We start from the raw sequence: 27,749 nt of genomic DNA, 5'->3' as shown, positions 1-27,749 counted from the left end.
AGCTTCTGGGATCACCTGGCTTCTTCTCAATGTTGTGAAGCGCGTGGAAAATGTGCCTGTCCTATTCAGAACATAATCCTCACAAGACAGCGTTTGCCGCCAGCACAGAGCGGACCCGCCGTCAGGGGTGGGCTAAGCAACTCTGCAGATCTCCCTGGGGAAACAGCCCCGTGACACGCGCAGCAAAATGGACCACGGTAGTGAGGGCAGCAGGCTGAAACTGCCACCCACGTGTGCAACGGTGGCCTCTCGGGGTCAAGGGACCACCTTCGGACACATTGGTTACTGCGTATCAAAGGCTTTAACCCACCAGATAGCAAACCTGCACCTGAGGTCTCAACTTCTCCAGTGAAACGTGTTAATGTCCACAGGTGGGAAATGAGACAGGATTTCCTCGCTGTGCTGACGGATGGTGCTCGCTGGTCCAAATAGACAAAGCGTGCCCTCAAACTATCAAATAAAGTCAACAATCTCCTCCCTGACGGAGGCTGCCGTGGAGCTGAAAGGGAACCACTGCCCAGAGTCCGCACGCGGGCTGTGCCTGAACCACGGCAGACGGGGAGCTGCTGAGCCTCTACTCAGCAAACAGCTTTTTCACGTGAACCAAAATACACAAATACAACCATCTGGCATCAACAAGACGAAGACAGCGGTGATCACACCAGACGTGCGTATACTTTCGCCTCTTTGAAAAAAGCAACGAGGAGGTTCTGCTCAGATTCTGGGTCTGCAAAGATGCTCATCTGAGACGCCAGCCTGCGCGTGGCGTGTTACAAGGACAGGACAGCGGCATTCCTAATCAGGTTTAGGTGCAGGCTGCGAGAACAGAACACCTTGGTGCTGGTGAGATGTGCCTCCTGGTGAGAGGAGCTGACCCTGGAAATGAAGGGTTCCGAGCGGCTGGGGGCTGGGAGAGGCGTCTGTGCTTGGGACGCCCTGGCTGTGGAGCGCCCAGACATGGTCCTCAAAGTGTAGAGCAGACAAGCACCTGTCGCTGCCAGTCCGGGGGCCCATCTGAAGAGCCCCCTCTGGTGGAGTAAACTACAACTACAACAGGCTCAGAGCCACCGCCCAGATGAGCACAGACAGCACCCTCTTCAGTAGTCCTGTTCCCCTGAACTTTAAGGAGAGGGAACACCTCTCTGGCCTCAGCTGCCTGCTGCAGCCCCACGGGGGCCTCCGCCCTTCGTGCGACCCTGGGGACCACAGCCTGGCTGTCTCTGAGCAGAGCTGCAGATGGTGGACAGGGTCTCTGCCCAGCTCTGTCCGGCCTCAAATCCTAAAGCCCCACACGGCCCCCGCCCTGCCACACAGGGAAGATGGAGAGCCGGGCGCCCGCTCCCCTGGTCATCTGGCGCCCGGCACTGACCGAGCAGTCTCTCTGGGGCCCAGATGTCACCGGGAATCGAGCAGGACCCCCTGAGCACCGCTGGACACCAACCCCTGGTTCCCTCATTTATAAAACGACAGTCATGTTTGCTGGAATCCCAAGTCCAGGATTTCTCTCTCCTTCAAAACCTTTCTCCCCAAAGAGCCAAAACGAAGGTTTTAAGGCTAATTTTCATTTCTGAGAGAAAAGCCAGGTTTCAGAGCGATGGGAGGTGTACCTGACACTGTTACTTCATGTTAAGACTGCGCCACCCTTTGCTGTGCAACAAACAAGTAGCGAAATCGTCGCCACTGCTTTTGACAAACTGAACCGTGTCTCTGCAGGTGCCCAGCAGCGACGCCGCCCCGCCCACCGGGGAGGACTGGGGCGAGGGCGTGGGCAGGAGGAGAGAAGTGCGTGTCCAGCTGTCCCCTGCCAACCCCCAGCAGGGAGCGTCCCTCACGTAGAACAAGGAACATCCTTGATCAAGAAGACAGGCTTACGGCTAAAAAAATTCTTCTAGGAGAAAACATTTTTATGAACAAACCCCAGCAGTGTACTGGCTAAATGCTCAAAAAGGCAGAAAACGAACGGCAAACAGAGAAATTCAGCACATCTGAAAGCAGGTTTAAGCGTCACGGGATAAATTATCATCTGAAGATGATGGTCTGAGTTGCTGGTAGGATTCTATACTGAATATAACATTCTTCTGCTACCGCTGGAAGTAAGCTGAAATGCATCTCTGTCCTCAGGGCTCTCCCTGGCGTCCGCGATGGTCCGAGGACGACTTCTGGCTGCACAGTACGAGTGGCTGAGTGGCTGCGGGAGCTGTCTGTCTCTAAGACGCAGATCCGAGGGCCGGAGGAGTGTCGGTCCCGATCTGGGCCCAGCTCCGTTTAGTGGGACGTGAGGTGTGGTGTCCACAACGGTGCCTGCGTAGAACAGCAGCCCCAGAGCCATGCTGCCCAAGCCACCTTCCACAGGCTGGGGCCTTCTCTGAGGGGCCTGACCTAGGATGGACGAGGGGCACACAGGCCCTGGGGCAGGCACGGGACACAGGGCGAGAGGGACAAAGGGCGGGCTTACAGGTGCTCCCACTGCTTCCCTCATGGGCCAGAGACAAACAGCTGACTTGCAAAATTATCTACAGTTTAGTTTCTGCTCCTAAGGAGAATCCCCTCTGTATTTAATCTTCACTTCAAAAGGGATTCTGGGTCCTATCATCATTATTCCCACAATTAAGCATTTGGAAGAAAAACACCCCTTCTACCCACGTTGCCCAACACCTGTTCGTGGTGTAACAGCCAATTCCCAGTCACGATCTGGGTGTGTTTCAAAACCTGCGTGCAACCTGAAAGGGCAGAGGGTGTCTCGACCTGGGTCCTGAGGACGCGGGGGCCGCCCGGGCACTGAAGGCTGCTTGGCGGCTCCCCTGGCGCCCACCCACTCGACACCAGGAGCCCCCTTAGTAGTGACAACGCCAGACACCGCCGTGGGCCCCGGGGTGGAAGGGGGAGGTCAGGCCCGTCGGTGCAGAAACCTGCCTTCTATGTTGCCAATACACCAACTGGTCACTTCCTGCTGTCGTCACCTCCTCTCCCACACGTCCCTGGAGACCAGAAGGCCAGGTGAGGCCACGCGCGAGGCGTGTGCTGCGGCCGGGCCGGGGCTCACCTCTTTATCCATACTCTCTAAGTCCTCCTTACACAGCGTGTACAGTGGCATGGTCTCCGACATGCTGGGCTGCCGCTTCCTTCTAGAAGGACCAGGCTGCTCTCCATCTTGATTGGCTGGCAAGTCTTCACCAAACATCTGCTGGTGATGTGGCTGGACCGCTCTGAAAGGAATTTCACAGGCCCCATATGAGGAAAGTTGGTCTGAAGTCACCTTTCCAGCCCTGAAACAGATTCTCGATTCTCGGGATAGGTAAAGACACAGACACAGACACAGACACAGACACAGACACACACACACACGATATCTCAGCTGTGGAAACACACGCTGTCTCGTGGACGGTACCTACTCAGGCTTGATATGGGTTTGTTTATGAAACCAAATCCCTGAGTCCAGCCAGGCTGTGGGCCGGTCAGGCTCGCCCTTCTTCAGGCTAAAAGTGAACACTTAGCTCCTCCCATCAACAAACCGCACTGTCCGAGCATCCGCCTGGCGGGACTCATTTGAGAACAAAGGGCAAAGGTGCAGAGAGACGGTGAACACTTGCTCAGAAACCAGCCGCAGTGCTATTTACGCTCCAAGTAAGATCAAGCAGCTGTAAGACTGCGAGAAACCAACCATTTCTGTATCATCCAGGCTACAAAGTAGAGATAACGTGATAGAGAATTTAAGACACAGAGTGCCCTGGGTCGTAGTGAAAGTCCGTCCGTCCACAGAGGACAGGAACATGCAGGGTCATGTGTGTGGTTTTATTAAACTATTAAGCATCAACACTGCATGAGGAACCAACCTTCTGTTCCCAGAACGCTTCTGTCCTGGAGCCGAGCCCCAGGCTGGCGTGACAGTGACTGTCCTCTGAGCTACCCTCTCCGTTCCACCTGGAACAGACCCCAGAGCACCCCTGTCCCCCGCACACGCTCTCATCCCGTGTCAGGTTCCCAACACGGGTCAGTGCCCGTGACGGCCTCAGAACTTAAGGGGCTTTGTGAAGCGGGCGGCCGTGCCTTCCTCTGGAGCTGGCCGTGGGTACCTCACGGCCACCAGGAAACTGAAGACGACGTAGCAAAACCTTGTTACTCTGAAGAAAAGTGGTGGTAATAATAAGTCTGAATCACAAAACTGAAAGGAAGCAACTGTACTGGGCTAACCACACACTACCTGATGTGGTTAAGATCTCTGACCCAGAAACATGAAGGACCATCTAGAAACCGCTGACCCCTGCTTCTTCCGAAGTCAGACTCTGTCCCCAGCCTCTCGACGGCCTGCCCGCCTCCACGTATCCATGCGGCTTAAGAGCTTCCCGTCCTGTCTTCTGACCTGGGCATCAGGCTGCACTTCAGCCCACACCCACTTACCGTCACCCCACCACCCAGAGCTCCTCTTACAAATATGGAAAACGGCAGAAGTACCTTTTTACTAGCACAGCCTCCCTTCAGACCCAGAATGGGGAAGGTGAGAACACGTGCACCCCCTACGGAAGGCTCATGGGCCCAGGGGCCGACTGGTCCTCAAGGCAGCGGGGTGTGGGTTCAGCCTGAGCTACGCACAAACACCTGAAAAGGCAGGATGTTCTTCCACGTGGAAGATGCTGAAAATCGGCCACCACGGTGGGGGCTCCTGAGAACCCCCTCAGGGCAGTCGCAACATCCTCCCTCTTCTAGAGACACACCGGGCGAGGCCACCGGATGGCAGGTCACACCAGGTGGACCAGGAGGCAGGTGGGAACCCCGTCTTCCGCTAAGCCAGAGAGATTTGCAGAAATGCAGACGAGCCGCCCTCCTCATTACATTTCTTTTGGATTTGGAGAAGAGCTACTCGTCGTTAAAACAGTGTTAACGGGCAGTGGTTTATTGCTCTTCTGAGATGAATGAGAAGCGAGTACTTCAAAGGCGCCTCGGTTTTGCTTTCTAACCTGGTGAACACCAGGCTACGAAGCCCCCAGGACGGACAGCTGGAGGGCCAGCTCGCAGCCCCCGCCGCCTGCTCGCGCGTCTCCCCCCGGACGGAGCAGCGTCCCTGTGGCTTCAGAATCGGCTCCGCACGCACAGCCCGAGCCCCAGGCCCCATGGTGGCTTCTCTGGCGCTTCCCGCTGCTCATCCCAGGAACTGGCAACTGGACACGCCCACGGGCAGGCCCGGCTCACGACAGCCACAGCCGCCAGCACAGGACTGGACAGCAACCCCGCCTGCTGCCTCCCCTCGCCCCACCGCGTGGGGGCGTCACGGAGCCGGCGGCAGAGTCGCTGGCAGAGCAGGGGTTTCTCACTTGGAGGGAGCTCCTGATCAGTTTTCTTTCTATGGGTCATGCTTCCGCTGTCAAGTGTGTGGACTCTGCCTGGTCCGAGATCCTAGTTCTACATTTTCTAAGCAGGTCCGTGACGCGCTGCAGTGTCAGTGGAGCCCACCCACCTGCAAAAACCGGGAGGCGTCAGAGTGTCGTGGACCCCGCGCCAAGGCTGCCCGGCAGTAACAGTGACCCCCAGGCCGGCGTCAGCGGAGGCCAAGTGGGACCCTGGACTTTTTTTGCCCCTGCCCGGCAGGGGTGAGGAGGTGTCTTACAAGTTCTGCTGCGGGAGCATGGCCTGCGAAAGCCAGCTAAACAGAAGGTTTCAGCAAGGTCCAGACTCTCAGAAAGAGACCTGTCTCCAGGTTTCAACTGAAAACCACCTGTCACACCAAGAGCCAGGAAGATCTCCAACTGACTGAAAAAAGACAATCAGGAGATGTCAACTGAGGTGACAGAAATGACAGAACTGTCTGACAAAGATTCCAAAGTATCCTCAATACAAAGAAATGCTTCAATAAGCAATTACAAGCACGCTTGAAATAAATGAAAGAAACAAAGAGCCTCAGGAACGAAACAGAAGATAAAGAGAAGAACCGAATGGAAATTCTAGAAGTGAAAACAAACAAAAACATGCTTTAGGTGGGCTCAGTGTCGCGACGGAGCGGACAGAGGGAAGGAAATCGGCATCTGAAGACACCCTAGAAAGTGCTCCGTGCAAACGACAGGAGACAGACTGAAGAGGAAAAGCGCACACGGCCTCAGGCCCACGCGACGGCAGTGAGAGTCCCCGGTCATGGCACTGCGCGTGCCCCAGAAGGAGAGGAGAAACACGCAGAGCTGAAAAAGTACTTGAAGAATAATGGCCGGAAACAATGCCCCAAATTTGGCAAAAACGACGTGAAACTTCCAGATTCAAGACTCTTAAGTGAATCCGCAACAGGATAAAAGCCCACATCCATATTAAGACACATCACCGTCAAATCTGCAATTCAAGACAAGGAAAAAAATCTTGAGAGCAGTGAGAGAAATGCTACCCCAGTTACAAGGGAAATACGACTCAAGTAACACGCCAAAGAAGAAAAACTGCGCGAGCCTGAGGTCAACACAGATAAAGCGATGAAGAAATTCAACAGCCATTCACGGTGAAACACAGGGAAGATGGGAGGAATCCAAGGAGGAGCAGCTACAGAAACTCGCAGCTGACACCACGTGTGACGGTGCGAGGCTCAACGTTTCCCCCCTCAGACTAGGAAAAAGGCAAAAATGCCCACCAACCACTGGAAGAGACAGAGAACCCAGGAACGGACCCACGGGAATACGGTCCCCTGAGTCCAACAGAGGTGCAGAACAAGCCCATGGAGGAAAGAGGGCCTTGCCCACAAACGGCCCCACCCTCAGACCTCTCACGTTAGGCCAAAACTCACTCGGAACAGACCACGGACTTCAATACAATACGTGAAGCTACCAGGATCCAGGCCAGGCAGGGTCCACAGACCTGACACCGAAGCATGACTCACGGAAAGACCACCAGTCAGAGAACCTCCCCGAAACGGGAAACGTCTGTTCTGCCAACGACGCTGTTAAGAGGGTGGAAGGCATCCCCAGAGCACGAGAAGCTTCCACAAGGCTCGCAACTGACGCAGGACAAGGACCCGAGACACCCTAAGGGCGTCAAATGCACGGGCAGGCGACGGGACATCTCGCTGAGGAGACTCCACAGGGGCAAAGGGCCGAGAGAAAGGGTGAGCATGAAACCACATGTCCCACACCCTCAGGGAGGCTCAAATGGAAACGGGGGCACCAGATGCAGAGAAACAATGTCCCCCACCCGCTGGTGGGGACGTAAAAGGTACCACCGCTGCAGAAAAAAACTGGACGGCTTCTTGTAAAACTAAACACACTCACTGTACAACTCAGCAGTCCCACTCCTGGGCGCTGATTCAGGAGAAACAGAGACGCACAAAGACGTTTACAACAGCAGCGGGCCGTGTCAGTAACATTCCAGAGCTGGACACGCCCCAGGTGACCTTCCGCGGGTGAACGCCACAGAAGCCGCAGCACCTCTTTCCACGAAACACTCCTCAGCAGCGGACACGGCCACATCGGGGCAGAATCTCCAGGGAACTGTGCTGAGTGGAGCTGCACACCCTGTGATTCCACTTACTCCGTGTTTTCGGGATGACGGGAGTACAGGGACAGAGACAGACCAGTGGTGGCCGGGTGAGGCTTGGGGGTGGGGCTGGGAGGGCTGGAGACGGGCCAGGGGGCCCGGTGGGGCTGGATGCTGCGTCTGGACCAGGCCAGTGCTGGCGTCCCGGCTCGAGACTGGCTGCACCCTACGGCCAGTTCTGTGAGATGACGCCAATGGGGGCAGCGGGTTGACGGTCCCTGGGATCTGCTACTTCTGACAACTGCCTGTGAGTCTACGATTGTCTCAAAATAAAACCGTTACTGAAGAAAACAAAACGTTCACAACTTAGAGCACACGACAAACAAAGGGTAAATGAAAAGGAATTCGGAATCGCAGAGGCCGTCCGTGCAGGGAGATACATTTCAGTGCACGATGTCGGGAAGCCCGGGGCCACTCGCGGCCCGCTGTCTCCGTGAGGGGTGCTGCTCCCCGCCCTGCACCTCTCACCCTCAGACACACCCGAGGTCGTCGCCTGTGGGAGGCCCACTTTGGGCCTCACCGGAGAGAGAGGGCGGCCGTGCGCCTTGAGACCGATCAAGGAGGAAGGAGAGGGAGGGGCCGGTCCTGCCGGGCAGGACACAAATCCCAACAAATCTTTGGCAAAGTAACAAACAACTGCCCCCGTCTATTAAAGTCAAGGACATCCACGACCTTTAACCTAGTGACCCTGCTCTGGAAGTAACTCCACGGGAGTACAGGCAGCACAGAGATCACAACGCACCTTCTCAAGTAATTAAATATCATGTTGTCGGAAGAAAATCAGAGCTTAATCAGCGACGATGCTTTCAGAACAAAATAATCCACCAACCAACAGCCCAATTGAAACTGGCCTAAACCCCGGGCGTCTGTCCACGTCTGGAGCCCAGCCGCAGGGTCAACTGACACCCCGCTGGCCTCCAGGGGCCCCTCGTCCACATCCACTCTGCTGGCGTCAACCGGGCTCACGTCGGCCCCCGCGGCCTGCTGCCGAGGCCAGAGGGTAGGGAATCGGGTGAGTCCCTGCCCCCTGCAACGAGCACTCCGGTGGAGCCACGCGGTCAGCGCAGGCTGCCAGGCCACCAGAGCAGGAGAAATCCACCGCCACGCGTGGGCCGCTAACAGCAAAGGTGGCGCTCGGGATGGGCTCGGGGCTCCAGAAAGGAGGGGACCCGGAAGCAAGACCACGTGCGTTCAGCAGAAGAACAAGCGTTTCAAGGCAGTGGCCACTCCTCAAAAACAAAGCAAACCGGGCTTCCCTGGTGGCGCAGTGGTTGGGAGTCCGCCTGCCGATGCAGGGGGCACGGGTTCATGCCCCGGTCCAGGAGGATCCCACATGCCGCGGAGCGGCTGGGCCCATGGGCCATGGCCGCTGGGCCTGCGCGTCCGGGGCCTGTGCTCCGCAACGGGAGAAGCCACAGCAGTGAGAGGCCCGCGCACCGCAAAAAAAAAAAAAACAAAGCAAAGCTTCCGGTCCCTCACTTACACCTCGGAGAGCTAAGGTGCTTACAGGGTGCTCTGTAAGGTCCCCAACTCAGCTGATTTCCAGTCAACAGGCAGAAAGGAAACAGACACCCGTGGAGACACGTGTGGAAACCACTGGCCACGCTCCCTCCGGGCAGTGCCTTCCTCCCCGACCTGGGTCTCTCTCTATGTTCCTATTTACCAACTGCCACGGCCACCAGTGTGACCTGTGACCTGAGGGCCGGGGCTACAGAGCAGAGCTGCTCCCAACTGGCCCTTCTGGGGGTGGCAGCGGGGACGGACCCGAAGGGCAAGACAGGAGGGTCAGGTCCAGCCGCCTGAGGCCACCCCTTGGCACCGAGCAAAGGTGGGGCGTTTGCAGGTCCAGGCTGAGCCACAGACTCGTCTGCCCCAGTCCCGGGACCCGAGACAGGACGGAAGAACATGCAGAAAGGCCCGACGTGGGCATGGGTGAGGACTGTGCCCCCGGCCCGATCCCACAGGCACCCCACTCTGCTGCCTGCTGGCTAAGTCCTGCGAGGACGCCTTTGCGTGCGGGGCGCGCGTACCTGAAGGAGGAGAGCTCCGCGTGCACCGGCAGGGAGCCGGGGGGCCCGGGGCCCGCAGCACCCTGGCGGATGAGCTTGCCCGTGCTGGCGTCGTAGATCCGAACTTCAGGGCCAGGCGGGGCCTTGGGATGCACGGGTGTTGGATGAAACAGGGTGGCTGGAAGCAGGCCCTGCCTGTCGGGAAAGGCGGCCGGGCCGTCCTCCCTGGGGGGGAGGTGAGAACGAGGGTGGTGAGGAGAGGCCGGAACAGATCGGGACCCCCCGTGCCTCCCTCCCTCCGGGACTGTGAATCCGCGCGTGAAGTCGTGGTTCTCCGTTAAGCCTGGGGTTCGACCTCGGCTGCGGACACAAGGCCCCTTGGAGAGCGCGGGCTGCACCACTGTCTCTCTGACACTGTTTCTGGCTTCACCTCTAAACACAGCACCCGCTCTGATGGAGCTGGTGCGCTGTCCGTGCTGCCTGGCTCTGCCCAGGGGCCCTCTGCACCCATCCCTCGTCCTGGCCACCCCCTCCCTCCACGCTGGACTCTGTAAAGACCCTGTGACTCGATGGGACCACGTCCCAGCTGTGAAAGAAACAGCCGCAAACTAGGATTTGCTGCTTAAAGCTGACTTGTGTCTCAGGAGAAGCACTTCCGCTTCTCCTCCAGGTGACACTGGTCAGAGGTACTCTTTATGACAGTCTGCGCAGCGGGGGCGGCGGCGTCTCCCGAGCGGGAGCAGCGGCTGTGTGGGCTCCAGCGCGGACCCTCCCTCTGAGCCACCGGCCGCCCCCCGCGGGCGCCCACCTCTGGGATTTGGCCGGGTCACCACGTAGCGGGAACAGCCGCTCCTCCACCTTGTCCCAGCGCTCCAGGCAGCTCCACAGCCAGTCGGGGTTGACCACGTGCAGCTGCCCGGAATCCTGGGCCTGGCGCACCTTCTCCGTGCCTGCGGGCACATGCACTCTGCTCGCAGCCGCCGCGGGCCACTGGTCTGCCGTCAGGGCTTGGGGCGGCGGGGACAGCAGGGGCCCTGGAGGGAACAGCCCTCAGAGCAGGGCCCACCGTGTGATGGCTCCTGAAGGGCCCCGCTTCTCTACATCGGCACCCACCCCAGAGCCTCGAGCCCGGGGCCTCGGGGAGCAGTGACACCTGGGTGGCCCCGCAGTGTGGACCGTGGAGGCAGCCGGTTCGGAGGGGGAGCCGGAGCCCCACGCGGAGGCGGTCGGGGCCGGGGCAGGAGGGCGTGACTCACCGGCCCGCGCGGCGATCAGGTGGGTGGCCCGGTCGGGGTTGCCGGGCTCCAGCACCAGCTGGGTGACGATCCTGGCGCCCAGGGCCGTGGCGTGGTAGTGCTCCCGCGTCTTCTCGATGGGGAAGTTCGTGGGGTGCAGCCCGCTGAAGATGATTGCGACGTCGGCCAGCACCCTGCTGCGCAGCTCGGGGACAATCTTCCGGATGTCAGGGGCGTCCTGGGTCTCCCCGCGGAGAAAGCAGTCATACCTGGCATAGTAGGTGGCATGCACGCGGGCGAGGATCTCCTCCAGGTGGACCAGGTGGTCGTCGGCGTCGGCGTCCTCCTCCTCCTCCTCCTCCTCCGCGCTCTGGTCCAGGGACTCGCCCACCGTGATGCCTGACTGCTCGCTGTTCTGGGACTCTGTCTCGGCCTCCCTCCTGTCGGCACAGCCGCCGCCCAGCCCGCAGAGGCCGTCCCGCTCGCCCTCCCCCTGCACGGCCGCCTGGACGCCAGGCCCGGGCTCCACGCACGGACTGGCGCCCGAGGCGCTGCCCTGGGCCACGATGTCCCCAGCATGGCGGGTGGCCGCAGGCTTTCTCCGGGTCCTCTTCTCCCCACTCTCCCCATCAGAGGGGATGGGGGACGGCCGGCCCTCGGACTCGCTGTTGCTCCCGCTGTCACTGGGGACATCTGGGTCCGGGTCAGGGCCCACCGGACCCAGCACGGGCCTCTTCTCTGGCGGCGTCCGCCCGTGCTGCTGGGTGCCCGCCAGGGGCCCCCGGCCGTCAGCAGAGGGGGCGCAGGCGGCGGGCCGAGCGCCCCTCTCCTCCTCCTGCCCGGGACAGGGCCAGCCCCCCCGAGGGCCTGCGCCCCCGTTGAGCTCCCGCGTGGGCTTCCCGAGGCCGTTGCTCTGCTCGACCCCAGACACCTGCCTTCCTTCCTCGGGATCCTTGACGGATGGAGGCTGCTCCGTGGCGTCGGCACCTTTAGGAGAAGGACTGACTGCACGTGTGCATGAGAGACAAGGTGACCGTCACCTAACATTTAAGAGGAAACCCCCTGTGGAAACAAACTCCATCCACCTGCCCCCAGCTGCTAGCTGGAGGGACCTCTGGCCAGGGAGGGCGCCCTCAGCCGGGAAGGGCTGGAGGGCGAGTATCTCAGGTCTGCGGGCCTCCCCCGGCCGCCTCATTTTGGGTTCCACAGTGGTACGAGATGCGCAGAACATGCTTGGGTCCCAGGCTGTGGCCAGATCGGGCCCAGCTCGAGCTGTGCCGGGCAGCCTCGCCCCCGAGGGTGCCCTGGGGTCTCACTCCCCTGCCTGCCCCTCAAAGCTCCACTTTAGTGACTACAGCAATAACTGTAGGCCTCAAAACGGATTATTTAAAAGCTAAAGATCATCAGAAACACTTCAAACCAAAACTTTAAAATTTTTTCAGACTCTGGGTTCCAGCTCGCCTGGGAGGTTCCCCGCAGGCTCTGGGCCGGGGCCCGGCACCAATCGCCCACGGGCTGGAGCCTCACACACCAAACTCCCAGTGTCATGCTTGTCTTTCAAGGAAAGCCGGGATGAAAGGTGGTATTCAGATGCATTAAATTAAATAGTATTCTTTAATCTTCACTCAACGGGAAAAATGTTTAGGCTGGTACTAGTAAAAGAAAAAAACAAAACCCAAACTGAAACCAAATAATACCACGTTTTTCAGCATAATATAAATAAACCCCACAATCTCTATGACTACTGAAATATAAATAAATGACCCAAACCAAACTGAATCCTCAATTAACAGCAGCCACAACAGAGACAGGACAGAGCTGGTGCTATCTGACAGCCAGGAGGGGCCACACCCACCTCTCCTCCTCGCCTGGGGCTCCCGGGACCCGGATGGGGCATTGATGTCACCTGTGCCCTGGAAGTACACGTATTTCTTCACAGTTATCAGGTTGGGGGCAAACTTCCACACGTCTTCTCGGTCATCGATGATGCAAACCATGGAGTCTCCACAAGGAAAAAGATTTCTAGAAGTAAAAATGCATCGGAAGTACTAGCACAATCTACAAAAGGTCATCATCGATCGAATGTCAAGACCATCTTTTACATGAAACCAGCAGAGAGCATATTAATCAGAACCAGATGCAAACTGCACTGAAGGGCTTTTGTTTAGTTCACATTTAAAAAAGTTTCCAGAGAAAGTTATACTAAGATAGTTACACTTTTCTCCAGTGTCTGACACTCCTTAAGGCAGGAGTCATGGCAAATTCTTCAAAGGGCCAGAGAGTGAAGGGTTTACTGTTTGGGGCCATGGAAAGCCCTCACCCAGGGGAAGCTGGCACAGACCAATGGGCCTGGCCACATCCCAACACGGCATTATTTACAAACACGTGCACTCGGCCTGTGCCAGTGAGAGCTCTCAGTTACAGGCAGGAGGGCAAGGCCTCACTCAAATCTTGGCTGGGGCACCTACACGATGCCAAGTCCAAAAAGTGACTGTTGTGTTCCCGAAAGCTATGAGGATGTATGGGTGGAGCAAGATGTTAACAAGGGTCCAAAAAGCCACCTTATGGACACAGGCCTGCTCTGTGGTCTTTTCACTTGATTTCTGCCCACAACACTTAGATTCAGACAGACAGGCGCAAGGATGCAAAATTCAGAAGGATGAGTGCTTCCTGCCTGTTTTCTAGGATCGGGAAACAAACCCAGGAGAAACGCATGTCATTGTTCAGGTTTTCTAGCTGCTACTAAAGGCTACAACTAGTCAGAAAAAGACGTTCACGTGTCCAGAATTGTCTTCGGTGAGTCTGTTTTCCACAGGCAAAGCATAAGCGGTAGCCAAAATGACCGACACGGTTAATGCCTTTAGCACGTTTAATTCCAGACGAGGGGGGTGAAAGCCACACCAAATCGAGACCGGGGAACAGAGCCAAGCGCCGCCCCCGGAGCTGCCATGGAGCCCCTCCCCTCTGACACGCTCAGCCTCGGGCAGGTTTTCCCCCGAACCAGTCATCACACCCTCCCTCGATTTCCTTCGTCCTCGAACCTGCTCGTCCGGATGCCTAACCAGTAAACCCGAGAACTGTTTCTGAAACAAGTACTCTGATTCTCTTCTTGCATCCCATAGACATGAACAGGTCTCAGTCTGTGTGGATACCCTAAATCTGAAACACGAAATGTTAGCTAAGGGTGGCCAACACCAGCCAAAAGGCCACTGGGGCCACAGCTGTTACTGTCCAAGTCTTAAGAATCAACAGCCATGAAGAAAGTGATACCTGACACAGGACACAATGGGGGAGGCGACTTTCTGGGTAGCAGTGGGGAAATTCCTTGTAGAGTGAGCAGGAAATTCCCAAGAATATAAATCAGCTCTCAGGGAGGGATGGGAGGGAGCCCTGGTGTAAGAGCACACAGACCGGGATCGGGAGGGGCACAGAGGGACGGAAGGACGTGGAAACAGGCCGAGCGCCAGTGCAGAGTAGCACGACTTAGGATTTGATAACTGACTGTACGCTGCACAGCACGCAGGTCTTAAGGAAACAGAAGTCCGAGGTGCCAACACCCCCTAAAACTCCCGACTAGGCCAAACAGCCCCCTCGCCCTCTGGGGAGGCTCTGGGGGCTGGGCCGCCCAGACTATCTCTCCACGCATCCCCCAGGCCCTGGGCTCACTCCTCCCCCGACACCCATGTCGCCCTGGGCTCTGGCCCAAGGGCCCCAGGAGCCACCATTGCCTGGACATTCAAGGAGAGCAGGGAAGGGAGGGGTCTGGTTAGAAGACAGCGGACTCGCTACGTGCCAGAAAGTGGACGCTGGTAACCGGGAGAATAAATACAGAACGACTGGGCTGATGCTCAAAACGCAGACTTTACGACGGAAACTGAACGGTGACCTCAGATGCGCACAGCCAGGTACATACCTAAGGTTCCCCGTTTTGGAAAACGGGTCAATACATTCGTCCCTCGATAATATTCGATGTGAAAAAAGCTTCTTCTCAGGATCTAAGAAGCCTTTGAAAAGAAAACAGGACAAGGTCACGTGTCTGCAACGCACTGATGTCCCTTCCTACGTGCAGTGATGTGCAGAACAGAGCACCAGCATCGAGCACTTTCCTCTTCCAGGTGAGACCGTCACCCTCTTACACCCTTGTACAGCTCCTTCCCTCTGATCTTTTTTTTCTCACTGTTGTGGCCTCTCCCGTTGCGGAGCACAGGCTCCGGACGCGCAGGCTCAGCGGCCATGGCTCACGGGCCCAGCCGCTCCGCGGCGTGTGGGATCTTCCCGGACCGGGGCACGAACCCGTGTCCCCTGCATCGGCAGGCGGACTCTCAACCACTGCGCCATCAGGGAAGCCCTCCTTCCCTCTAATCTTAACGCAGGTAAGGGCTTTGGTCCAGGAAATGTTGACTGAATCTCACATCACCTGGAATCTTGCTGGGACAGCAGACGGGATGAACAAAGTTCAGTGTTACCCGGAAGCTCAGAGCCGCGGGCAATTAGCACCACGTCTGCCCACCTCGCAGGGGACTGAGAGTGGCATCAGGGAGGAGCCCATCGCCGACAGAAGTGGCGCCAAACAGGAGTTCACGTGCTGGTTTGGCTTTGTCTCCCTGACCTTCGTGTTCGCAAAGCAAATGGGAGGGCAGGGCGTTCGGGCAGCACTCCTCAACTCACACCGTGACAGGAGAACCCGTGTTTCCTCAAGCCTTTCTTTACATGGACGAGGAGGCACCTTCATAACCTCGCGTGCGTCCTCTCCCACACGGCCCGCCCACAGCCGCCTCCCTCGGTGACAGGACCCTTGACATTGCAGGTTTGACACCCACGCCTTACTGTTTCCTACTACTGACGGAGACGGACGCGTCACCGGTTGCTAGGCCTGCAGCCCGAGGTCCTCCTCCGGGCGGAGCCGTGTGCCCCTCCTGAGGGTCCCTGTGCAGCGGGGCGGCAGCCGCCCAGTGCTCAGGGCCTCGAGGTCACTGAGTCGTCTGCTTCATCGACAGACAACGCCCATCTCGCAGGAGAAACACACACTACCGTTCTACTATGTAAAGAACTTGTATGAACGCTGAAGCCTCTCAGCGGCTAAATCTAAAACACTGAGTATCAGAGCCTCTACAACAAATGAAGAGCACGCGACGCGCTTAACATTTCCGCCCCAACGGGAGCGTTTCTATCCTCGCTACACCGAAAGGACACATTTTGTGAAAACAGTAAAGTTGACAGGAAGAGGAAGTTACGAAAACCATCACTGTTAAAACCGCTGTCAGGCCTCCGCACGTGTGGCCTCTGCTTGTCATCTGCGAATGATCAGACTGACACGGCCGGTCAGCCGACTCCTTCCTCCAGCGAAAAGCGCTGTGGCCACTAAGCTCAAATCCACGTGCCCCCGAAGGCCTCGCAGCTCCCAGAGCTATGTGGGGCACCAGCCCTGGGGGCCACGTGCTTCCTCCCAGGCCCTCTCTGCAGGTGAACCGTGGTCGCTCTCAACGCCCTCACTGGGGTGGCCGAACCACCTCGGGGCCCCTGGTCGAGGTGCTGCTTGGAGGGTCTCTGCACCCACTGTCGCTGGGATACTGCCTGCGGTTTCCTCGTGATGGCCTCGTCTGGACTTGCTGCAACTTGGGATTCTACGGCACACGGTGCAGCCTGAGATGGGGCGAGCCCTGTTCTTAGGAACCTCAGGAAGCGGCGATGGCCACAGGCCCTGGGGGGGAGGGCAGGGTGGCAGGCTGAGCAGGAACGCCCCCCCCCCCCGGACCTTCGCTGGTGCTCTCCGTGCCTCACTAACTGACACCTAGCGAGGCCAGGTTCCAGAGGTGACGGCCACGAGGAGAAGCCTGAGGCCGCACCTGAAGACGTCACTTGCTATTCCCACATGGGGTGTGGCTTACTCAGCGGTGTGAGAACTCTGCAAAGGAGTTGCGTCAGTCTCCAAACCACGCTCCCGCGGAGCCGCAGAGCAGCCATACGCTGAAGGTGAACACGCTGAACGTTAGTTACGAGATGGATTAACTAATGACGCTGCCTCTGTGTTTGTGACTAACATTTCCTACAGAGGCACCAAATGTTAAAGGGGAATTTAAAATGTATTTCTCCACTGACAAGACCAAGCCCCATCTGCAAAGGCGTTTGCATTTAAAAGTACTTAGTTTACCGTACCTGTAACTAATCCTTAGGAGCTGTGACATACTGCGGGTGCCAATGTCCAATGATGGGCCCCAGTGGGCTAGAGCCCAAATGTGCCTACGCAGGGGAAGCTGGTGCCCTTCACCCCGTCCCAGCCAGAGCTGGGGGCCAGGGGCCTCCGGTGTCCATGCACGAGAGCAGCCAGCACAGAACCGCAAGCCCGAACTAGGACAGCAGGTTAATACATCATCACGCTGCTCCCTTCCAAGTAAGAGAGACTGTTCTGTCTGCGCCGAAAGTGCTAACTGCAGACAAACACAAGCAACACGGCTCCAGAGCTATTTCCAAACGGATTAACATTTTTTAACAGAACCCTCATAGCGAGAGTTTCTACTTTTCCACGTATGTGTGGTCCTGACCGACTTCCAAAGAGGCCCGTGGCGTGCAGCTGACCGGAGTGATGGCAGCCTGCCCTCTGCACTGGAGCGCGTCTGTCACGGCCCGTGGGCCCGGCAGAGCAGGGAGGTTCTCGTCCGCCTGCAGCCTGTGGACCGACTTAACTGGGCCCCCACCTGCCAGCTGGGAAACTGAAACTGAGTTTGGGAGACCTTCCTGATCTTTCCCCTTCATCTTCAAGAAACATTGAGAAAAAGAGAGAAGCCAAACGTGAAGTGTCCAGTGTGGGGACTGAGCCCCGCGGCCTGCTCACCTGCGATCGTGTGTGCGTACAGCCGGCTGCCGAACGTGAAGACGTGGAGCTCGTACAGCTTGGCGATCTTCTCCAGGAACCCCTTGCAGTGCGGACGCAGACGGGTGTGCAGCATCGGTTCGCCCCGGCCCAGCTGGAAGTGGAATATGCCCTGCAGAGAACAGGCCCAGTCAGGGGGCGGGAGCCGCCGTGAAGGCTTGGCCTTGCGGCTGACATGGTCACCGGCGGGAGCTGACATGCAGTGAACCACGCCCACTCCACAGAAACGCTCTCCTTTCTCACGCTCTATGGCGGAGGGGGGTTCCACCTTCCCTGCTGTGGTAACCACCTATGGTAAGTGCCCAGGACAAGCAAGGAGCTACCCAGAACGACCAGGTAACTACCTACCTGGGATAACTTCCTGTGATGACTATGGTAACTCGGCTGTCCGAGGGCTTCACTAAAAGGCTATCAGGACACCGGTGGACGCTTACACACCCTGACCGTCTTGCCAACACTGTTTCTCTGATCACGGACAAAGTGCGCACCCTGAGAGAGTCACTGCCCATAGCAGCAAGCGGCAGAGCCGCTGCGGACCGCTTAGGACCCACCTCCAGGGGCTACTGACAGTGTCTCCCAGAGCTAGGTGAACACAAACCAAGGGTCCCACATCACTCAGTCTAACTCATGGACGGTTTAAGATGCAACTTTACTACCGTACAAATGAAACACAGAAGCTGAAACAGTATTCGCAGACATCTTTAGGAGACAGACAACCTGCTTATACGTGATTAACGTGCACGCATGTCCACTCTCCTTAGGGAGTTAAACGTTGATCCTTTCAATCCTCTTTGTCATTCGTTTTCTCAGTAGTAATAAACTAAAAAGAAAGGAAACAACCTGAGGCCTAGTTAATTTTTTGCTAGCTCTAAATTCGTCACACCCCTCATGATGGGGCTGTTCTGGTAAAGCATCTGGGAGTGTGAAATGGTATAAAACACCTTCCACCATACTGAACAGCTAAAACGTCCAGAAGCTACAATAGAAACATCCTTAAAATCCCAAGTTAGGATCTCCGAGGTTAAGGATTCAACATGCCTCTCTGGCTGTCGCCAGCAGGTGTCCTGTGGGTCCGGAGTTGGGGGTGAGACGGGGGGTTGCCATGCGTCCCGATGCTGTCTGGGGGTCCAGAAGGGCCTGGCCAGTGGGCAGGTGTGGGCAGAGGCACAGGGAAGCCCCCAGCAGCAGTTGAGCGCCGTCCACATGGCCCCGAGGACACTCTCCTGCCACACAAGCTGAGAACGGGAGTGGCATAACCGTGCAAACTCTTATGCAAGGAGTGAAAAGGCCCGGCTTCGCAGGCAGAATAAGCCCAAGTGGCTGCAGTGCTCGCGGCAGCCATGCCCTCAAGCTCTGCCCCCCAGCCTGAGTGCAGCGGTCGTGATGCAGGAAACCCCCGAGACGCCTGCCAATCGTGGACGTCACACAAAGAGCGTCTTACAGAAGAGCCCACGACATCGAAGATTAACTGAAAAGCACACGCTGTTCTGCGGGTGAGGGACTCGACGCCAGCGCTCACCAGCTACTCACCGGCCTCCGCACCGTGGCCGAGAGCTTCCGGAGCAGAGCGCCCTGCGCCTGCACACTTACTGAGCCGAGGATCCGCCCTCCTTCAGACGAAGCTTGTACCCAAGCTGCTCAGGCCTGCGCGTGTCGCTGAATGAGCTGCCCACCCCACCCCCGGCCCCCAGAGGAGCTCACCTTGTTGGACATCTGCGGGCAATGCTGCTCCGTCGTGTGGATCAAGGTCTGGTCCAAGTCCACCATGAGCACTAGTTTTCTGTTGCGATGCAGTCGCTGCTGGTCCTCCCTTCCTAGCTTTTCAGCTTGCTAGTTAAAAAGGAAAAAGAGAGACGACAAAGCAAGTACATGTGGATCCAAAACAAAACTCGGTCTTATGAGAAAACAGAAGAGGAAGCCGAGGGGTTCACGGCCCCACACGCCTCGCCCGCCTCGCTCGCAAGCCTAGCGGCCTGCAGACTAGGCCCCAGTGCCAGTCCTGCGTGGTCCAACCCTCTTGAAGCCACTCCGACTTGTGACTGCTTTTCATTAAACAGGCAGACCGGTGAACGGGGGCTGAGAAGGAAGTGGCTGTGTCTATACAGACTCAGCCGAAGGCTCTGGAGCCGCTCAGGGCAAGCGACCGGCAGAGCTGAGACAAGCAGCGAGCCGAGCGTGGGGCGGAGGGGATCCCGCTGTCCGCTCCTGAAGCGGCTCACGCAGGACGGGCGAGGGTTAGTCCTGCACAGCAGAAACGACGGGGGGCGCCTTCTTCTCTTTCTATCCTCAAACTTCCTTGTTTTGTCTTAAACATACACTTATGTATTTGTATTTGTTTAAATTTCAGCAATTCAGAAAAACCAGAATCACGTACCTCGCACTTTGTCTTTCCCATGAAGGACAAAGTAGGTACACATCATTTAAAAGCACACACCTGACAAAATCATAACACTGAAGAGAGCTATTACCTACTACCTGCAAGAACGCAGAGCTCCGAGACTGCCTTGCGGTAAGACAAGAAGCCAGTTGTTACAGAGCCCCGTGAGGTGGGCACCGTGCCTAGTGCCCGGGCCTGGCGACGCTCACTCACCCCACCGTGTGGACCCTGGCCCAGGTGTCAGGAGGCCTCTGACCAACACGGCAATGTACAAAAAGCAAACTTTTTCTTTCCAGACATCTCTCCAGCACTCGCACGTCTCTGCACGTGAAAGCACAGCACCGGGCCCTCACCCTCCACCCCACGTCCACGCAGCCAGCACTGATCAGACCTGACACCTCCCCCCTCCTGCTCGGCCCCCTGCTCCCCGGGCAGGAGCCCTCGAGATGCCCTCCCCTCACCCCTGCTCACGATGGGCCCGGGCTCTGCGCTTCCCCCTCGGCTCTCTTCCCACCCGCAGCTCTCCAAGCCCAGGGTCCGGCTGCAGCACCCTGGAGAGCTGCCGACCCAACGCAGCCCCGCGGAGCAGTGCTGCCTGCAGGCGGGATCGCTTGGGGAAGGAGGAGGAAGGGGTGCAGCCCTCACCCGCGGGCAGGCCACATGCGCCACATAAACCACCCGTCCACCGCGGGCACACTGGGAACACAGGGACGGCGATGACGGAGCTGGTGTCTTCTCCTGTCGCTCCTGACACTAAGAGCGGCCCACAGATGCGCTCACGGCTCTCAGGAACCGTCTTCCCAAACGCTGCCCCTGCCAGGGGCACACTTACCTCGGAGCTCACCATTAGCTCAGGGACGCTGTGCACCATCGACACGGTGGCCGTGGACAGCGGCACCTGCGGCCTCCCATTCTTACTCTGCAGCCTGCGAAGCGAGAAGGGGCTGCTGAAGCGACACCTGCAGCTCATTAACTCATGCAGAAATTTTAGCTCAGGCTTTAGCTGATGAGTCCTGCGGGCTTAGTGCTGAAATTTCCCCCACTGTCTGAAAACAGACAGGAAAACCAAGGAAAAAATTAAGTAAGAGTCACACTCACAGAGTTCCCTTTGAAAATAAAGATGGTCCCACTGAAACACAGAGGCCCAGAGCGTGAAAGTACAGAACGGTCCACACTGCTCTACACGTACAAACGGGGTAAGCCAACTCAACAGTGGTGGCAAACTAGCACAGGCTGCGAGATGGGGGCCTGGAGGTTGTGAAATGCCGGCTGCGTCCAGGGATGGCCGGTCCCAGTGCGGAAGCGCGGTTCACTCAGCGGGGATGAGAAGGCAAATCCCAACCCACCAGCTGTTTCCTACCACACCTGGGGTGGGCGGCAGACATGCTTTAGTGCTTCCAGAGCTCAAAGAAATCAAACCAGAGAGGAAGCGGACTGACTCACGCTACATGCGGGCAGACGAAGGGCAGCGGAGACAGATCCTCCAACCCGAGCGCCTCAGGCGACCTGGCCCTCCACGCTCACACCCACCACCCTCGGGCTCCAGGGGGGACGGTGTCCCACTCTCAAGCTGCCAGAACTTACTGGGTCAGGTCTTGGCCACACTCAGCACACAGGCCCTTCATGACGACGGGGTGGCTGCATCCTTCTAATTGCACCAGAACCGCCCTAGAATCGGGGGTGAAAACGGTCACAAGTTAGCAAGAACTAAAATCTCTTGCCTTATCCAACTCCTCTAGAAAGAGCATCCGAGTGGGCACAAAGGCACCTGGATTCTGGTACCGGTTCTCCCGGCGACTCTTGCATAACTTTAACTTCACATCACCCTCCAGGGCTGCCGTTTCTCTGGCTATAAAATGAAGGACTTTTTCATCTACGATGAAACACCTGTGCCCCGTGCCAGTGTCGTGAGGGAGGCCCTGCTGGGCGTTTGCCCACAAAGCAAAGACCCTCTCTGAGGCCCAGCGGCCTCCTGGTCGGTGCCCCACACGTGAGGGTGGACGGCTCTGCACCCCTCCCTCCTCACCCGTTTCTGTCCTAAAGGCTCTGGACTGCAAATGGTTTTCACGGGCAGACAGAGCTGCCAAATGGGGGGCAAAACCAGGGAAGCGACACCCCTCCTCCGAGCAGGGCCTCCTTCCTCCCCGCCCTTCCGGCCCCGTTGCTCATCACGACCAGCCACTCGGTGCCCTGGGCCAGGACGCCCCCCTCCCCCGACCCCAGTGCTGGGCGGGGTGGGCACACCAGGCCCCGCCGGCCTGGCCCCTCTCCCACCCTCAACGCCGTCTCAACCTCTCCCTGAAACGGCCCCCCTCGCCCCGATCCTAGACAAACCGGAGCGGCGGACGAGGGGCTGCCCTGAGCACACGCGGCTCCTCCCTCGACCTTGCCCTTCTGGTGGCACCTGCTCCAGGTCCCGCCCGCCTCGGCCGCTGGTGATCCGGCACCCAGGGGAGCCCTGCCCTGGCTGGCCTTCTCCACGTGTGGCCCCCCAGCCCCCCACGTCCACCCAAATCCCTCCACGAGGTGCCCACGACCCCTTCAGCCAGCAGCGCCTCCAGGACTCTTCCGCCTGCGGCCTGGTCGGGGTCTCTGCTTTCCCAGCTCTCACGGCACCTCGGCCGCATGCGGGCCATGCCCTGGGTTCCAGGCCCGGTGCCGGGCCACAGCTGGTCCTCCCTGCCCGGTCGGTTCTGGGGGGCGTTCACTGCTGACACGGGGCACCCACCTTCCCAGACCCCTCCCCGCCGGGACCCTTCCCAGCCAGCCCTGCTCTCTTGCGCCCGAGGGGAGGAACGGGGCCCTGGAAGCATCTGCGACGGCGCGGTGGAGCCAGCAAGGGGACCGGAGGCGCTCTGCTCCGCTCAAAGGCGCGTCTCAGACAGCTGCTCACGGGCCAGTGGTGCGTGTGGGCCCTTTGGCACCTGGTGAAAAGTCTGCCGCTCACCTCCAGGGACGCTGGCGGCAGGTGTTTGAGAAACAGTAACTGGCTCATCCACCAGCCCAGGAGGCTTACATATGCTGAGGCTGCTTACACTTCAGTTACAGGCTCCACTGACCTGCTGCCTTGTGACAACGTGCAGGCCACACGAACACCAGTGACCCCAGAGCTCCTGGGCCAGGAGCGATGACCTGGGGCTCAGCCTCCACACACCTCTCCTCTTGGTAGGCACACTGGTGGAGTGAAACTTACGGGGTACAGCAGCTCAGAAACACTCGGCCCAAATTAAAAGGAGGGGGAAACAGACTTGACAGTCACCCGTCCGTATCCGCAGGGGATTGGTTCCAGGACCTCGCAAGTATCAGACTCTGAGGATGCTCAAGTCCGTTATATAAAAAGGCCTAGCGGGCTCCCCTGGTGGCGCGGCGGTTGGGAGTCCGCCTGCCGATGCAGGGGACGCGGGTTCGTGCCCCGGTCCGGGAGGATCCCACGTGCCACGGAGCGGCTGGGCCCGTGAGCCATGGCCGCTGAGCCTGCGCGTCCGGAGCCTGTGCTCCGCAACGGGAGAGGTCACAACAGTGACAGGCCCGCGTACTGCAAAAAAATAAAAAAAAAAAGGCCTAGTATTTGCATATAACCTACATGCACCCTCCTGTGTACATTAAATCACCTCTCAGTTACCTATGATACCCAACACGATGCCAACGCTATGTAAATAATTGCTGGTATGTGGCAAATTCAAGTTTTGCTTTTTGGAACTTTCTGAACTTCCCCCCCACCCCCCAAATGTTTCAATCCAAGCTGGCTGAATACACAGATGCGGAACCTGTGGTGTGGAGGGCGGACTGTACTTCCTGTCAATTACTAGATCACTCGGAACTGCTCTCCAGGGCCAGAGCTGAGTATGACACTGTCTATCCCAAATGACTTCTGCATCAGATAAAATGACAAGAGAGAGGGAAAGGGAATTAGATAGGAGCACAGCAGCAACGTCCTTTTTGGCATAAGTTGTTTCCTCCTCCAGCTTTGCAGACACTGCTCGAGGCCGGGTGAAACGCGCCGAGTGGGCTGTGTTCTACCCTAATCCTCCACACGGCCAAGGGACTGATGCACCGTGAACTCTAAAAACAAGCCGCAGAATGCCAGGCCAGTCACCCATAAAGGTCAGCTTTCCTGGTTCGTTCCTGGAGAAAATCCATAGGATAACCATCAAATGCAATTCCTAAACAAGTTATTTTCCCCAAAACACACAAGTATCAAACTCTAATTTTTTTGTACTCATTAGCTTTTGTGTCTGCTCCAATAGGAAGGTCAGAGAGCACAGGGTGTATCAGAAAGGGCAGTGTCAGGGAGCTGGGCCCCAGCACGCTGCTCCCTGGAGCAGTCACTGTCAGGTGTTGGGTCTGGGCAGGGCTTACAGGTTAGGAGGGCTACGGGATCTCTTCTAAGTGCTAAACCTCTGAGTACTGAAGAATATTGGAGGAAAAGAGACTATTTTGTGCACCCAGATTGGGGTTTCTAAATGCCATTCTCCATTAAAAGAAAGCAGGATTTCTTGGAGAAATGGCTGACTCCAGGGCTGGGGATGGGAGAGCAGAAGCCATCTGTGTCAGAAAACAGGACCATGCTCTACGTTAACGGGACCTGGAAGGGCGCCCGCTTCCACATCCAGGACAGCTTGAGCATCAAGGCAAGTCATCGGAATGGACCATAAGCCACTGAATAAAATAAGAACCCCTGAATCCACACTGAAAAATTAGTTGTTCTTACAGAGGAAAACAAAGCAAGAAATAAAGCAGAAACGATGAAATTAAGAACATCGGCACTGTACAACCCTGATAAAAACAGCAGGTTCAGACAGGCACAGATCAAGCTGGCTGGATGTCAATGGAAGAGGCAAAGGCGCACCTACACAGCCTCCTCCCGTGTCGGTCCTTATCCATCACCACACTTGTTTCCTGATTACTTTATGCATATATTTTCCTTTCCTTTGGAGACATCAATGTACCCGAGTGAATTGAAAAAAAGCAGACAGGTGAGGGGGAAAGACATCATCAGGTACACAATTAACAGACTTACTCTCTGGCAGGCAGTGCCTTGTCAGAAAATTTTCAAATCAAAATAATTTCAATCCACATATATATTACGAAGACAGAAACAGACTCTCATTCTATCTGCTTCCCCCCAGGGGGACGCTCTGGATGAAACGCAGCCTAAGGAGAGAGCAGGGCAGAGGAAGCCCTGGCAAAGCCTCAGTAGGGACAGTGCTGTTTTATCAAAACCTCCTGGGACCTCAGCCCCTTCCTCTGTCTCAGTCAGAATAGCTCCCGTTCTCCCCGACAGCACGAAGCACTACAAAAACGTGCAATCCCGTTACAGATCACAACAGTATCTACTGATTATTTCCACTACACCCAGAGGCAGGACTTCTACGTTCCTGCAACTGTTCACTGCCTGAGAACAACCTCTGACGTGGTCAGGATGAGTCCTGCAGAGGACAGTGCAGATGGAGACAAGGACAACTCCAGCCAGGTGGGCCCGGCGCTGCGCTGGTGCTCTCCTCCCCCACACACCTGCCTTCCAGGAGAAATGCTACCACTCTTCAGGTCCTCAAAAAGCCCCACGATGAACCACTGCAGTAAGATACCCCAAGACCTGAAACACCAAAAACACACCAAAAAGAGAATTACTCACAGCTGGGAGCCTGTCACTCTATCAGCTACTGGGCTGATTGGTTACATGACCTCACTGGGTTACTCTGATCTATCTGCAGGACTGGCTGTCCTGATCCATGCATGCACGTGAGTCTCACTAACTGCCGTGACCAGTAACTGGCCCGTCTGGGCCTTGGTGGCCTTTTCCATGCAGAGGAACAGAACCACATGAAGAAGATGTCTTTCCCTCAGGGTTTTTCTACACAGTGATACAGCAGCATCAGGGTGCACCTCCATCGTTTAGCTGGCAGGTTTACAGGCTCATTATGGACCAACCAATGGTCAGGTTAAGACCTGACTTCAAAGTAACGCTGACACTGTGCCACACACACACAGCACAGCGAGCCCCTGTCCCCTAAAGGAGGCCAGGCAGACAGCTCTGGTGGCGGATGCACTCAGTGGGCAGGGGCAGGCATCTGAGCAGAGGCTGAGGGCCTGGCTCCCCACCAAAGACGAGAGGAGAGGAGAGGAGAGGAAAGGATGCGGGATGAGACTCCCAGGGAGGCCGGTTCTATCCTGGTCACCCACTGCTGTGTGGACTAGGCAGAAGATGCTCCAAAGCCAGAGGGGCAATTAGAGCCACAGGGAGAGGAGCAGGGACTGATGCCCCCCCACCCCCGGGGAGGGCCAGGGTGGGCAGAAAGGGAACTGAGCACCCAGGGCACTGAGGTCCCCACAGAGGACAGCTGCACGCCAGCCACTAAGCAGGAGGCAGGAATGCTCCCCTGCCCCAGGCTTCTGTCCCTGACGATGACAGCAACCACACCAGCCATGCGCACATGCCTTTGTGCACAACACTGGTCAACTCAGGGAGGAGATATAAACTGACAGGTTCACACACTTTAAAAAAGAAAAAAAAACCCTTTACTAGATTAAAACAGAAGTACGACAGCAAGAGCCTGTGGCAGGAGGGTGCACTACTACTTCTCATTCTGACCTACCTGTGCCCAGGCCGCACCCCCTTCCTGAGCTGAGATGCAGAACTGCACCAGGTTTTACAACCACGTTTCGCAAGGTTTACTAGAACCTAAAGAAGTGCACGCCTCCCAACAGCTGACACTGCGACAAGCATGGAGTACGCCTGATTAGTCCTGTGCGCACTATGACCCCCTAGGTTTCCTAGTTTACAAACGTGAAGTCTTGTGGGGGAGACACCTATTACAGAAAGAGAGAAAAGAGAACACAACTGTTTTACAAAGGGTGCAATTTCGGTGACGAAGAGTTTTTTAAAAAAAAGCCAGCTGCCTCTGATTAGTAAAGTGACTAGCAGTGACTGCCGTCCAGCCTTAGATAAACAGGCAGCCAAGCCGCTGTGGGCTCTAACTTACAAAGTTCTCTCAGAGTGCAGCCTTCAGCTGCTGCCCCGGAGACCCTTTCCCACCCAGTGCCGGGCCAGGACCCCTTCCCGGCCCAAGCCCAGAACTCCCTCTAGACCTCAGCCCCCTCCCTCCTTCCCACTCACCCGGGTGCCACCACCTGGCCAGGCTGCGCGCACAGCTCCCGCACCACGCCCGCGCGCTCCGACCTCAGCCTGCGCTCCGTGCGCACGCAGCCCCCGGAGCCGGCGCGAGTAGGGGCGGGCCCGGTGGGCTGCGCGGAGGCGGCGGCCTCGCACACGGCCAGCACAGAGCCGATGCGTACGGCCGCGCCAGCCGCCACCCTCCACTCGAGCAGGCGCAGCGGTCCGGGGCCGGGGCAGCGCACCTCGGCCACGGCCGGCGGCTGGGCGCCCTCGGCGGGAACGCGGCCGCTGGGCGGTGCCTCCATCGCAGCCGAGTGGAGGCGCTGTGGAAAAGCGGCGGTGGGCGCTCAGGGTCCGGCGCCCATCGCGGGCTACCGGGCGACCCCGGCCCAAGCAGAGGCGGCAGCGGCGCTACGATTCCCCCTTCGGCACCACCGGCTTCCACCAGCCGCCCGTTCCGCGCCGACTTCCGGGACAGCGTGCGACGTCACGTGCCACCGCATTCGTGCGCGCAGGCGCCGAGGGCCTGGGTGTAAACACGCCCACGCGGGGCCCGAGAGGTCCTCCGCCGGCCATAGGGAAATGGGCGCGTCCTAGGACCACGCTTCTGCGACTGGGCCCGGTGGGAACAGTGTTCCTT

The 27,749-nt window shown here is 57.6% G+C and overlaps 1 protein-coding gene across 1 annotated transcript in view; it reads right to left on the bottom strand.

Annotated features, from left to right (window-relative positions):
- The window catches only part of CTDP1 (CTD phosphatase subunit 1), a 35,452-nt gene extending 13,796 nt beyond the window's left edge, over positions 1–21,656 (bottom strand). The window contains exons 1-10 of the mRNA XM_082667539.1: positions 21,577–21,656; positions 20,825–20,918; positions 19,317–19,445; positions 17,577–17,727; positions 14,658–14,748; positions 12,600–12,766; positions 10,766–11,731; positions 10,318–10,459; positions 9,531–9,734; positions 3,044–3,206 (exon numbers count right to left, since the gene is read on the bottom strand). Coding sequence (XP_082523665.1) covers positions 3,044–3,206; positions 9,531–9,734; positions 10,318–10,459; positions 10,766–11,731; positions 12,600–12,766; positions 14,658–14,748; positions 17,577–17,727; positions 19,317–19,445; positions 20,825–20,918; positions 21,577–21,617 — 2,148 coding nt within the window. The 5' untranslated portion in view covers positions 21,618–21,656. The remainder of the gene's footprint in view (positions 1–3,043; positions 3,207–9,530; positions 9,735–10,317; positions 10,460–10,765; positions 11,732–12,599; positions 12,767–14,657; positions 14,749–17,576; positions 17,728–19,316; positions 19,446–20,824; positions 20,919–21,576) is intronic.
- Between the last annotated feature and the right edge of the window lie 6,093 nt (positions 21,657–27,749).

Source organism: Grampus griseus (assembly GCF_964374135.1).
Source record: "Grampus griseus genome assembly, chromosome: 12".
Lineage (NCBI taxonomy): Eukaryota > Metazoa > Chordata > Mammalia > Artiodactyla > Delphinidae > Grampus > Grampus griseus.
Note: the sequence above shows the minus strand (reverse complement) of the source record. Positions and strands in the feature narration are given on the sequence as shown.